General features: G+C 39.6%; 1 protein-coding gene across 1 annotated transcript in view; it reads left to right on the forward strand.

Moving 5' to 3' along the window:
• Positions 1–12,280, forward strand: part of APBB1IP (amyloid beta precursor protein binding family B member 1 interacting protein) — a 62,987-nt gene that overhangs the window by 40,861 nt on the left and 9,846 nt on the right. The window contains exon 10 of the mRNA XM_021533110.2: positions 1,179–1,289. Within this exon, the coding sequence (XP_021388785.2) occupies positions 1,179–1,289 (111 nt within the window). The remainder of the gene's footprint in view (positions 1–1,178; positions 1,290–12,280) is intronic.

A 12,280-nucleotide genomic window follows, 5' to 3' on the forward strand; every position in this document is an offset into this window, starting at 1 on the left:
AGATAATTAAAAAATCTATTTCTGTTAATTGTGTTGCTTTTGTCATGTTAACGTTGCTGTGTGTGTTAACATTGCACAAATACTCACATTAAGTGCCTTTGTCCCTTGCATAAAAATCTGTTCCTTAGAAGATAACAACTGCATTCATATTGGTCCTAATCACTATTGTCTGGTTCCTAAAGGAAAGGAACACATTATACGGGATGAATTTGAGCACATTTAGGAACTTCTAAGATGTTTGAAAAACCCAGGTCCACACACTCACTGACAAAATCTCTGGCATCATCAGCTGCAGCAAGACAGGAGAAAGAGAGAAGTCCTGTGTACATCTAGTAGGAAGTATTAGCCACATATCTTACTTGAAAACTCAATTTGTAAATAAAGCAAAATCAAGGGCATATTGTAATGAAAATATAATTAAAAATGAGAACAGCAGACAAGAACCATCATATGCATATTATAACATATCCCCATATCATACCCCATTTTTAGGGGTAGAGGGAGCTTGTGGTTTGTTATTTTATTTTTCTTTTTTCCCCCACAGTTTCCTGATTTCTCAGTTTAGCCAAAAGTGACCATGTGAAATGGCTATTTTTGCATTTCCACACAAAGGATTGTAGAAGTTACTGTATGCAGAATTCATCACTGAGAAACATGCCAGCAACAGAAACGTTAATTTAGAATTATTTTGTGAACAAGGAAATGTTATGATAAACAGAAATGGAATGATGCCCAGAATTCTGAGAAAATGCAAAGCAAAACAGATTAAATGTGTCATTATTTCCTGATGAGGGTTTGTTTGTTACATGAACAAAAGAAAAATAAGCTCCCAAAGCACTTTAGAACCTCAAACCTTCTTTCTCCACTCAGAATTTTAAGGGTGTAGTTTATTACTGTGGTGTTCTCTTTTGTCATATTAGTCTTAAGCTAAAATCTCCACATAAAGCAATGAAGCACAGCATAACCAGAACAAGAGCTAAATGTTGAACTGTGTTATAGGTTATTCATAATATGTACTGACGCTCTTCCAATTTTTAAGAAAACAGACACTTAAAATTAAGCCTTGTTTTTTCAGTCAGCTTCATTGGCATTCATGCATTTGATAAAGGTCCTATTAATGAGTTTCACATCAAAATTTAATTTGCTCTAACCATGATGGGCTTGGTTTTCATTTGTAGACATCACGGGATCTGGCATGCTTCCTTCAGTTTGAGAACGTGAACGTGTATTATGGTTATCAACATAAAGTGAAATATAAGGCACCTACAGATCACTGTTTTGTCTTAAAGGTAATGTACCAAAAAAAAGTTCTTCAAATGTCACACAGTTTCCTTTATATGCAAACATGTTTAAGTCTGAATCTCCAAGGATCCCGATAAGATAGAATAACTCCTGAAAAATCGTGTCATTTCTTCTTTGCTTCATTGTTATCAGCAACATACATGTAGAATCTTAATTTTATTACTTATAGTCCTGTGATACATGTCTACACTGCATCCTAAAGTTTTCTTCAAAACAGGATTAAATATGCTGACTGTTCAGGTGACTGGACATGTTTGGGCAGATGACACCCAGGGCAGATGTATGATGAGAAGTCTGGCAATCTCTGATTTTGATGTTACGAGCACTATGGACTAAAAAGCCTGTCTACTTTATTTGTGGTGTAGTCATACCTGTTGAGGGGTTTGTTGAACTGAGATGCAAAAATTTTGCAGGAATAAGCATCTCATTTGTCATATTTTATTGCACTGCTGTTTCTGGCAGGAAGGCAAAATACATTGCTCATCCACTCATGAAAATCAATGCTTGTTCTTGAATAAGTATCTCATTGCTGCCTCTCCAGGCAATAGCACTGCAAATAGGCTGGGAATTCTGCATTCTTCTCAGGAAAGGAAAAGAGACCCATGATTTTCACCTAGTTTAGACAGCAGAAATGAAGTTTGAGGTTGTAGTAATTTGGCCTTGCTTGCTATCTGTTATATCACTGTGTACAAGACAGAAGATAACCTTGTTGCTGCTTTTCTTTTTATAGGTGTGCAATGTGAACAAAGTGTCAGAAAACACAGTATCTTGCCATCTCAGAAAAAAAAGTACAGGAAACATTCACATCAAAGGTCACTTACAATACCACATTTCTGGCTGTAGTTGCACACTTAAAGCACTTTTTTATTAAGTTCCAAAATGTCCGCTAGCCTAATTTACATATGGCCAAGCAGAAGTGGTTTATAAACACAGATTTATTTTCTAAAACAGGTGTATCTAATTAACAAAGATGAGCAGTTTTAATACTACAGACCTCCACAAAACACTCTACAAGAAACACAGGTGAGCTTTCAGAAGTTAATAGGTAAGCATTGCTTCTGAAAAGTACCACCTTTAATGAAAAAAAAGGAAAAAGGGAGCTGATGTAAAAAACAAGGGGAAATTGATTTTCTAAACAGATTACTGGTCTAAGAACTATCTGACTAATTTAATAACAATTATTCACATTCTGTTCAGATGAAAATAAAAGCATGATTTTTGAATGTATGTATTTTGAACTGTTCATAATAGTTAGGTAAACTTTCTGGATTTACTGCCATCTTTTCTGAAAAGAGGGCTATTTACACTAGCAAAAAGTCACACCTCGACCAAAATTCTTGCTTTATTTCATGTGTGATGTTAGTGCTGTACCCTCAACGTGAAATTGGAAGAAAAAGAACAAAAGCTTACACAGGAAAGCTTTATGTATAATAGGCTTAGAAATGTATGAAACCTACTTAGCAAATCATGTTTGCTCTGATGCTTCTAAAATGTATACTAGAGAAAATATTGTATCAATAATTATTTCTGAACAATGTAACTTAGTGATGAATAGATTATGTTACAGTGCTTGTTCTTCCTTCTAATTACTACAAATCATCATTTGGTAGATTCTTTACCCACTCAGTTTGACTTGGCTTCCTTTAATGGCTGATTTGCAGGGGGTGGAGTTAGTCAAGAAGTACAGGCAAATACTGATATCTTCATATTTCTGTTCTGTTTTTCTGTTCTGTTGTTTCAGAAGTGAAAGTCTCCCACTTAGGGTGGCTTTCTGAGGGTGGTGGAGAGTTTAATACTTATTATAGTTTCTGTACATTAATATATAAATAGAGTATTAACTTTACTTTTTAAAGCCATGCTGCTAAAATTAGTTCTGCCATATCCTTATGGCTTACTATCTCTCATGGCTTACTTTTGGAGGTTTGAGCTGAGGATGTAATACATCTTGAGATTTGTGGGCTAATGGAAAGAACAAAGTTAAATGTCAGTCTCTCTGATTGGATCCTTGGTGACACAAAAGTGTGTGAACGGTAACACTGAGCCATTTATCACAGTCACATTTTTTTGTTCTATATGGTTTGATCTGTAAGTCTCCTAGAAGAAGATATCTCTCTTGCTGGGAGACACTTGTCCTGACATGTCAAAGGAAAACAAACCATCATTCTTGAGATATTTCTCATCCTGCCATATTTTGCAAATGAAGTCCTCAAGAAGAAATAACAGTACTCTCACAGACAGGTGCAGTGAGAAAAAGGCAATGGATTTAATAGGTAAACATTTGTTTTTATGATACAGGAAGCCTAGTAATTTTGAAGGAATTTGGATGCCCAGTTCAGTCCAAGCCAGTTGGAAATTTATCCACAGCCAAGTCTCTGCTGTGTCCTCACAGTTCTTCCTTACAATGCCCTGTGTGTGCCTTGCCACAGAGGACAAGATAAGATTATCTGTCTTAAAACAAATGGGGGAAGGTAACTGAAAGAGTAGCAGCCACAGACCATGCTAGCTGTTCACTGTAGTGGCTGTAAAGCAAAGGAAGTATCTGGGGGAAAAAGGTTTGTCTGGAAGCCCTTATTAGCTCCAGCAAGCTGTAATGCCACTTGGAAAGTTTCTGAATAGCATGCCACTACATTTTTTACAAAATTTTAAAATTTTAAGAATTTTTTAAATTTCTTTCTGAGGACCCCCTTAGGAGCTGCTATGTCAAATCAGTGAGCAGTCATCAGCCAAGTTACTTGCTCTGCTATGTTTCAAACAACAAAAGAACCTGCCCAGCTCCGATGCAAGAGTTTATACCTTATAGTACAGGATAAATGCAAGGGTGTAACAGCTTCAGCAGTACTTTGCTTCTGTGCTAGGTGGAAAATCCTGCTGAATTCAGAACTATATTTTCCCGGCTTTGAGAACTGAGTTGAAAAAATATCATATTCATTTCTCAATGGTAAGATATTGGCATCTTTACTTCAAAAATAGGGATGTGTTCTTTGTTCATTCAAATGGCAGCAAATGGCCAGTAAGGTAGGCTGGTTTGGAGTTGAATTTGGCCTAATACTGGAAGGAAGTTTTCTTTCTTTTCCTCCAGTCCCCAGTTGTATAAGCCTTCTAAACAAATATATATATATTTATGTATATTTGTTCCTGCTTTGAAAGTCTTGTCTCACATTAGCAGGGAGAAAAGAGAAAACATTTCCTTTTGCCCCACCCCACTACCACCCAGTCTTGTTCATCTTTATGCTGTGTCTTTATGGAGGGAAGAGCACTCAGGAAAAAATTTTAAGAATGAGCAGAGCATTCTTGCCATTTTTACATCTATGTTCCAGGCATTGCCAAGAATGTAAAGAGAATGTAAACACTGTAACTAATGTTAACCACAGTCCTGGTGACCTGGTTTTAGCCAGAACAACAAGATTTTTCAGTTTGTCTGACACAGCCCTGAATAATATGGGTGTTGCCTCAAAGTCTTCATGACATTTCTTCGACTGTTGCTTCACTTTGATCTCTCTAAATGGGATGTAAGTTTTCTCCAGTTTCTTCTCCTTGGCTATAGTCAGGCATGGGGCTTGCAGAGACAGTGAGCTTTTGGTCATAGTGCCTGTCCCAGCTAACATGCATCCAGTCACCAGGAGCTGCTCCCTCTGTCCTGTTTCTTATATAATCTAGGTGTTTCATTTCAACTTCAATGATCATACCTGGGTTATGTAGGTAGTGCTGGCTTGGGTGCTGGTATTAGTGTACCAACAAGATCATGCACATCATGGGCAAGTTGCTTTGATACTTAGCCTGAAGCTGTGGTGGTTTTTGCAGCCTGGGATATTTGAGCTGCACCTAAACTAGCTCAAATATAAGTATTCTGTCATGGTTTATCTGCAGATCCATGCTGTAGGATATTACTCTCACAGCTAGAGAAGCACGATGTGTTGTGAGTGTTCCCTGTATATAATTTGTTCCCATTATGTCAGCACCCCACTGCATATGCTGTACCTCAGCACAAAAATGGGATGTGCTTTGCTTATTTGTTACTAATCAAGACAGAGGGGGCAAAAGGGTGGGGTGCCAGAAGCAATTAAACATCAGAGTGTTAAGCAAAAGTGGGAGTATTTTGCTGAGCTTATTCAGAAGTTTCCTTTCAGGATGATTCAGGAGACAATTGCAGTAACAGAACAAAGCAGCTACTTCCTCATATCAGGCAGCAGAAAGCCCAGCTGTGACCAACCAGAAAGCGCACAGCTGGCTGGTTGGTGTGAGAGCAGGGTCACCTTTAGCTGTACATGTGCAGCAGACCAGGACTGATGTGGCTGGGTCCTGAGGAAAAGATTGCAGCCTGGCACAGAGCCTCCAATGGAGCTGGCTTTCAGGAATCCTTAGGCTTTGGGGCAACTAAAAACTTGAACTGTGTTTTATTTCCCAGTGGATATTTGGTCTGTGCTGAGCTTTAAACTTCAGTTCACCTGTTCTATATCACTGCTAAACAAACCTTCCTCTCTAAAAGTCCCACATTTCAAAACCCAGGAACAGCACAAAGAACTCTCAGAATATTAAAAACAGAGCCTCTGAGTATAAGAAATATTTTTTGGACATCTGCTCTTGTAAATATGCAGATTCTCCCTAATTTGTACTCAGCCTGTGCCACCCTGCACAGAGCGCTGGCCACTCATGGGAAAGCAGTGGTGAGGGAACAAAATTCTCTCTGCTTTCCAGCGAAGATGTATTCACACACTGCACACAGCAAGTAGGAATGGTTTAGTTCCTCAGAGCCACTTTTGCATTTACAAATGTGTGGTTTTATATCTAGATTCCTTGCAAATTTTCTCATTCCCATTTCATGTTATAAGAGAAATGCTGTGGAAGTAAATGAGACCTTTAATGATTTATTTTATATTCTGAAACTGAAAGCCCACAAGAATAAGGTTTTTCACCAGAAAGGATCTGTCCATCATACTAGCAACAGCATCTATTGCACTGAACAGAAATAGTGATCGTAATGTTTATTTTGTGCATTGTCTCTGTGCATGCGCACTCGTCCAGGAGCTGATTTTGTCACACCATGTTGAAAAATCTTTCAAAGCAGACAAATAGCAAGGTAATCTATATGCAAATTTGCTGGTTTAGTCAGTCTGATGTGCCTGTGACAAAGAGTGGATTTAATTATAGTTTATTGGTGCTGGTTATGCTTGAGTACTCTGGAGGTAATGGTGCATAATGCTGAATTAATCTACGATGAAAAGAATGGGTTTCCTGGGGATAAACTGAGAAAAAGGCAAATCATCATCTCTTTCTACAGCTGGGTACATTTTCCTGTGCAGTCAAAGCAGTTAAGTTTTCTTGGCATCATTTGGCACCATTATTAAAAAAAAAAAATTCTAATTATCCAAAGAATTTTGGAAGTAAATTTTCAAAAATAATAGCTTGTTTGCAATAGCAGCATCATTCTAGCAGGTGATTTGGTATTTAGCTGCTTCTCTCCTGAGTCTCTCCTCCCTCACACCCTGTGTGCTCTATGCAGGCTGAGTCATGTATGTAATGCATTCAGCACAAAGACAGTGAAAAAGGTAGGCGATGAGAATTAGCAGTGCTTGAGATAGAAAACACTATGAATAGCAATTATGTACAACAAATGGCTAGTGCAGGAAACAAAGACAGAAAGCAAGAGTTTCTTTTTTTTTTTTAATGTGAAAGATTTGGAAATTGTTTTAGTATGAGTGCTTCATATAAGTGTTTCAGAGTAAATTCATTGCTAGATTAACTGAGAAAGCAGAAGTAGAAATACTTTTTATTGCAGAATGCTTTCAGGTATGTGGGATTACAGTCATGTACATGCACAGTTTTGCTAGATTAATGTATAAACAGCAGGGAGAATAAGGACAGAGAATGGACAGGGAGAATTTGAATATGATAGTTTTGGAAAATATTACTTCCTGCATAAAACAGACCTCTTTGGTTACAATGGCTATTATATATTTTTTTTTAATAACCTAAAATTTTTGCCTGAGGTCATTAGAGAAATGTAGGTCAAAATAATAATTTCATTTCTTTAATAATAGGGCAATTACTCTTTTATACATAGAGTTGACACATCTTAAGAGATCAGTTAAGTACAATCATCTTCATGCAAGGGCTGCATAGCATCTGAATTTGACCATGAATAGTAGATTACAAATCTGAACCGTTTCAATGTGACTTTTGGAAGGTAATGACTATTTATTGTACTTCCAGACATAGGAGCCAGGGAGAGTCTCAGCTTTTCAGAAAAGCTAGTTCAACACAGCACAAGTTCATTGGTAGTAGTTAAGGTATCCAAAAGAATTGAGCATTTTGTGAAAATTCAGCCAAAAGCCAAAACTTGTGATCCAGAGTTAGTCACTCGTTATGCTTCTGGCTGTTGTTTCTGCCTCAGAGATTGAGCAATGATCCATATATTTTGGGGCAAAGAATGCAATGAGATGCCTGAATAACTTCAGTTTACTTTTAATTTTCAGCGTTGGAAGAAGGCAACGCAAAAGAATATTTTATTGGGATAATCTCCAATTTCATGCACACATGGCCTTCAGTCATTTGTTTTGGCAGACACCATAGAAACCACATCATTCAGTTCCCATTTCTTCAGGTTTTCAATGTGTTTTATCTTTTTTCCTTAGGCAATGAGTTTATTTTATATCTGAAAATGCTATCTGTGGACAAATATTTTTTTGAACCTCTCCAGAAAACAAACTCTTTATATTCAAGCACTTCTGCTTTCTTTATCTCTAGACAGCCGATACTTACAGAGGAGACAGTGGGTCAGGGAAGAATACTAGGTTCTATTTAAGCCTCTTCAGTGCTTTTTTAGGTGAAATATGGCACATCCTTTTGCAGCCTCATGCTTGAGATGCTCAGATCTTAGTACCTCCAAAATCAGGCTCAATGATGTGACTAATTCATCATTATTAAGAGTTTTGACATCGATAGATGAAAGTTCACTGTAGTCCATATTACTTCAAAGCACTATTCAATTTTTTTAATTTGAGATAAATTCTGGACAGCTTTCCTACTTGCATATTTCCACTTTTCTTTTAAACTATGACTTCTAGAGTTATTACTGTTTAAGCAGTTGTCTTTCATAATTCATTTTGGTGCTGCATATTTCAGAGGCAAAGGTGCTAAACCTTTCCAAAGCAGATGTTTTCACTTTGCTGTCAGATGATTTTAATGATCTTTTCAAGACATGGTATGCACCCTATAGCAAAATAATTTATCTGTCTATGTATGAGGTGTGGCATACTGAGGTTAGTGTTATTTTGCCTTAAAGTACAGTATTTCTCCAAGGCTGTTGTGATTGATGTTGTTGACCTCTGTTAGTCTCACAGACAAGTTATTACAGACTCTGAATCTAGTTTAGTAAAACCAGACTTGCATAGTGACTACAGCTGCTTATGTCTGTGTGCTGGACTAAACACTGTCCTGAGACACAGGAGTTGTGAAAGGAGTAAATTGCTCCACACAGAACCAGAGAATTGTTTAGGGATCTTCATACCAAATCAGCCTTTCCAGGCACTTCCAGCTGCTTAGGTTCTTCTTCAAATTGCTTATTCTGACTCACCATTTTAATGCACTATGTAGTAGATTTTGTGTGAAGTTTTAAGTGGAAAATTGAGCTTGTAAAAATCAGCATAGAGAGCTGAGACTTCTGCCATTTGTATTGCTGAAGCAATTCCACTATGATACAGTTCCTCCAAGTGAGCAAATGGTGGGGTGAGTAGGCTGTGTCAATTCTTGGCTGAAACATTTTACCTTCCTACCTAAAGTAGCATGCTTCATGCATCTAAAAACCACAGGAAGCCAAATGTCTCCATCTGAGGCAGTTACTAATAATATTGTATGGGTAGAAACCTTGATGGCTAAGCTTGGTGCTGCTGCTGGTGTTTGTTCCTGTGGTCTGGCCTTGCAAACAGCTGCTGTAGGCAGCCTCTGTACTGGCAGCCTGGAACAGTCCTCCTTAGGCCTGATCCAAAGCTCTTGTGAGGTGTGGGGGATATTTCCAGTCGACCTCAGTGGGCTGTGGATCCAGTAATGAGTTAAGCTTTATGTGTCATTCATAAAGTTACATGTCAAAAGAGCCAGTGCTGCTGCTGCTTCTTGGAAAATGAGAGATAATACCATTCTTCTGATCTTCCTTCTCAGAGCTGGGAGTTCAGCAGCCTGCTGGTCTGGTCCCTAATTGACAGCACATATTTGTGACTGTGCACTTAATCACAGTTGCTGATTGGAGTAATTTAATCAAGGAACTGATTGGGGCAATTTGGAATAGGTCCCACTGGTGAATATCAGTAGTTAAGATGGATTGCCTGGTGGAGACAATAGCCAGCAAATGGCAGGGTAAAGGGTAGCCAGTAAGTAACTCACATGCTATCCAGCAAGGGACACTGTCACCTTGTTCACTGACAATTCCCCCTCAACTTCTCAGGATTGTGAGACCGCCCCCCCCCCACACACACACAGTCTGAAAGTATTCATAGGCAGAGTAAGGAGTGAGGTGAGGAAATTTGCTGGTGATATTATATTATTCAGATCATTGAGGAAAGGGCAGACTGAGGAATTCTGGAAGGCCATTGTGAGGCTGAGGTTCAGTGCTCAGTAGTTGTCAGATACATAAATCAAGAATTTGGAATTATTAGGAAAGACATAGATGATAAAACAGCAAATGTTGCCTTACCATGGCAAAAGTTCATGATTTCTGTTCACCTGTGCAGTTCTGGTCCTCTCATGTCGAAGAGAATATATAATATACTTGTAGAAGTAGCAAGCAGAAGCAACAAGGATAAGCAAAGGTAACAAATTACTTTGACTTGAAGAATGACTGAAGAAGAGACTAGAAGCCTGTAGGCTAAAAAGGAGAGACAGCTTGCCATGAGTCTGATGAGGACCTCTAGGCTCAGGAGTGGCATGGAAAGGTCTGGCTAGGGGTCAGGCATTCAGCATCTCTTCCAAAACAAGAATGTTACACAAAGCTTGTGGCAGTCAGGTTCAGAGAAGGAGGTGGTTCTTTATAGAGTGTGTGACAGACTTTGGAAAGGTGTTGCTAAAAGGTGTTGTGGATGCCAGAACTCTCTGTGCTCAATAAAAACAGAAGAAAGACCTGGAAGACAACCTATTTATGGAAAAACCCCACTAGTCTCAGAAAACTGTCAAAAATCATTGTAGACAGAGGGCATACAGAGAAGGAAGTATCATATTTGCTTATCTTGTACTTCCTCTTCCCACATTTCGAGCCACTCTCAGAGTCCAGGTACTGGATTCAGGGATCTTTGATCTGAAACAGTACAGGTGTTCTTGTGAAACTGGAATTTCCATAGGGTGCCCCAGAGCAGAGGTCTGCGGCAGCCTCTCTTGAGCACCCCAGAAGCAGATCCCCGTGGCAGAGCTGTGTGTATGTGCAGCACTGACACCTAGCTTGCTTATGCCTTGACCTCCTCTGCCTTGTTATGCAGTGTGGACATTCTTCCACATGTTTGCATGAACCATTTGTTAAATTGTGTGTTTTTATTACAAGCAAAAATACTGGTAGATGTGGTATTTAAAAATGGAGGGGAATAGTAGATGCAATGGACTTCTTGCCATGAAAAAGAAGGAAGGAGAAGCGCCCTTTTTTCCTTTTTAAAGGTTTGGGTGCCATCTGCTGGGTTCACTAGGACCTTACACACTGGAGCAAAAATGTTAGTTGCTGGTTGAAAAGTGCCTGAAGAACTGAATTTACCAAGGGTTGCAGTGTCTTTGCACCTCCTGGTTCTTTTGTCTCCACTGATGATAACGTAACCCAGGTATATGGGATGAACTTTGTCATACAAAGTACCTGCTTACAGTTCCCTTTTACAGGTACCATTCCATCTGAATTATCTGATTTTCACTGTCTTTGGTCACCTAATGGAGAATTAGTTGAATAAAACAAGGATTTTTGGGCATTGTGTCATAGCCACCTCTTGTGCTAGCAGAGACTACTCTTAGCAGCATTCAGGCTCTCTGAGGCTGTGGGAGACAAGGACAGATGGTGGAAGCTGGAGCAGACTGTTTGTCCAGAGGCCTGGTTACTGCCTCAGTTTGATGTGTGGCAGAGGTGTAGAAAAACAAGATACAGCCCTGTACATTGAGCTGTGTGAAGGGTGATGTGTAGGTGTACCAGGTGAGTGAGGTCCATGAGGTGGGCATGGCCCCTGCTCTGTAGTTAAGGCACGTGGTGACAGTGAGCAGGCATCTCTGGGCTTGCAGTGTGAGTTCTCCTTTGCCCTCAGCCTGGGAGTACCCCAATGCAAGGTGATGGAATAAGGCAGCCATGGGCACTTCCAGAGGTGGAAGCAGACCCAGTGTATTCATTGTCCAGGGGAGATGGCCAACTGTGTGTTTGCAGAAAGACTGAGACCTGTGTGAGCAGGTGAGTGCAAACATGCAGGGACTTGTAACATGGGTACCCACAGCCTTGGGATGCATCTGTCCCTGTGAGACCTCTGAAAGGTAATATCCCTTTGTTTTTCTCTTCCTCACAGTCATCTCCATGGTATGTTCCCTCTCACTCCATAATTTGATGATACAGGGCTTTAGCAGCAATAGTGGCTTGTGCAGTCCTATCCTCTCATCCATCCCTTGCTACTCATTCTCTCCCCAACCCACAGTGTTCTTTATTCCCTCACCCTATGTGAGGGCATGCTGTGGACTGCTGGGTTTAAAAATATACAAACCAAAACTACAACATGATGAAATGGGTTATATTTAACCCAGACCAGTTCCATTTTTGTTTTTTTTTAAATCAGAATGTGTCCTCCTGAGCTGCTGGGTCAGCACAAGCAAGGGAAGCCTGGTGTCTGCAGTGCTGAGCTGGGAGCAAAGGACACATGGCTGAGGAACAAGTCCACTCAGTGTGTTTGGCTCTGCTTTTGGGTCACCCAGCTGTGGGCAGGTTTGGCCTCTGCAGCAGGACATCCCAGCCAGCAGCAGATACTTTTGAGGAGGTGGC

This window comes from Lonchura striata, chromosome 1 (assembly GCF_046129695.1).
Source record: "Lonchura striata isolate bLonStr1 chromosome 1, bLonStr1.mat, whole genome shotgun sequence".
NCBI classification, from domain to species: Eukaryota; Metazoa; Chordata; class Aves; order Passeriformes; family Estrildidae; genus Lonchura; species Lonchura striata.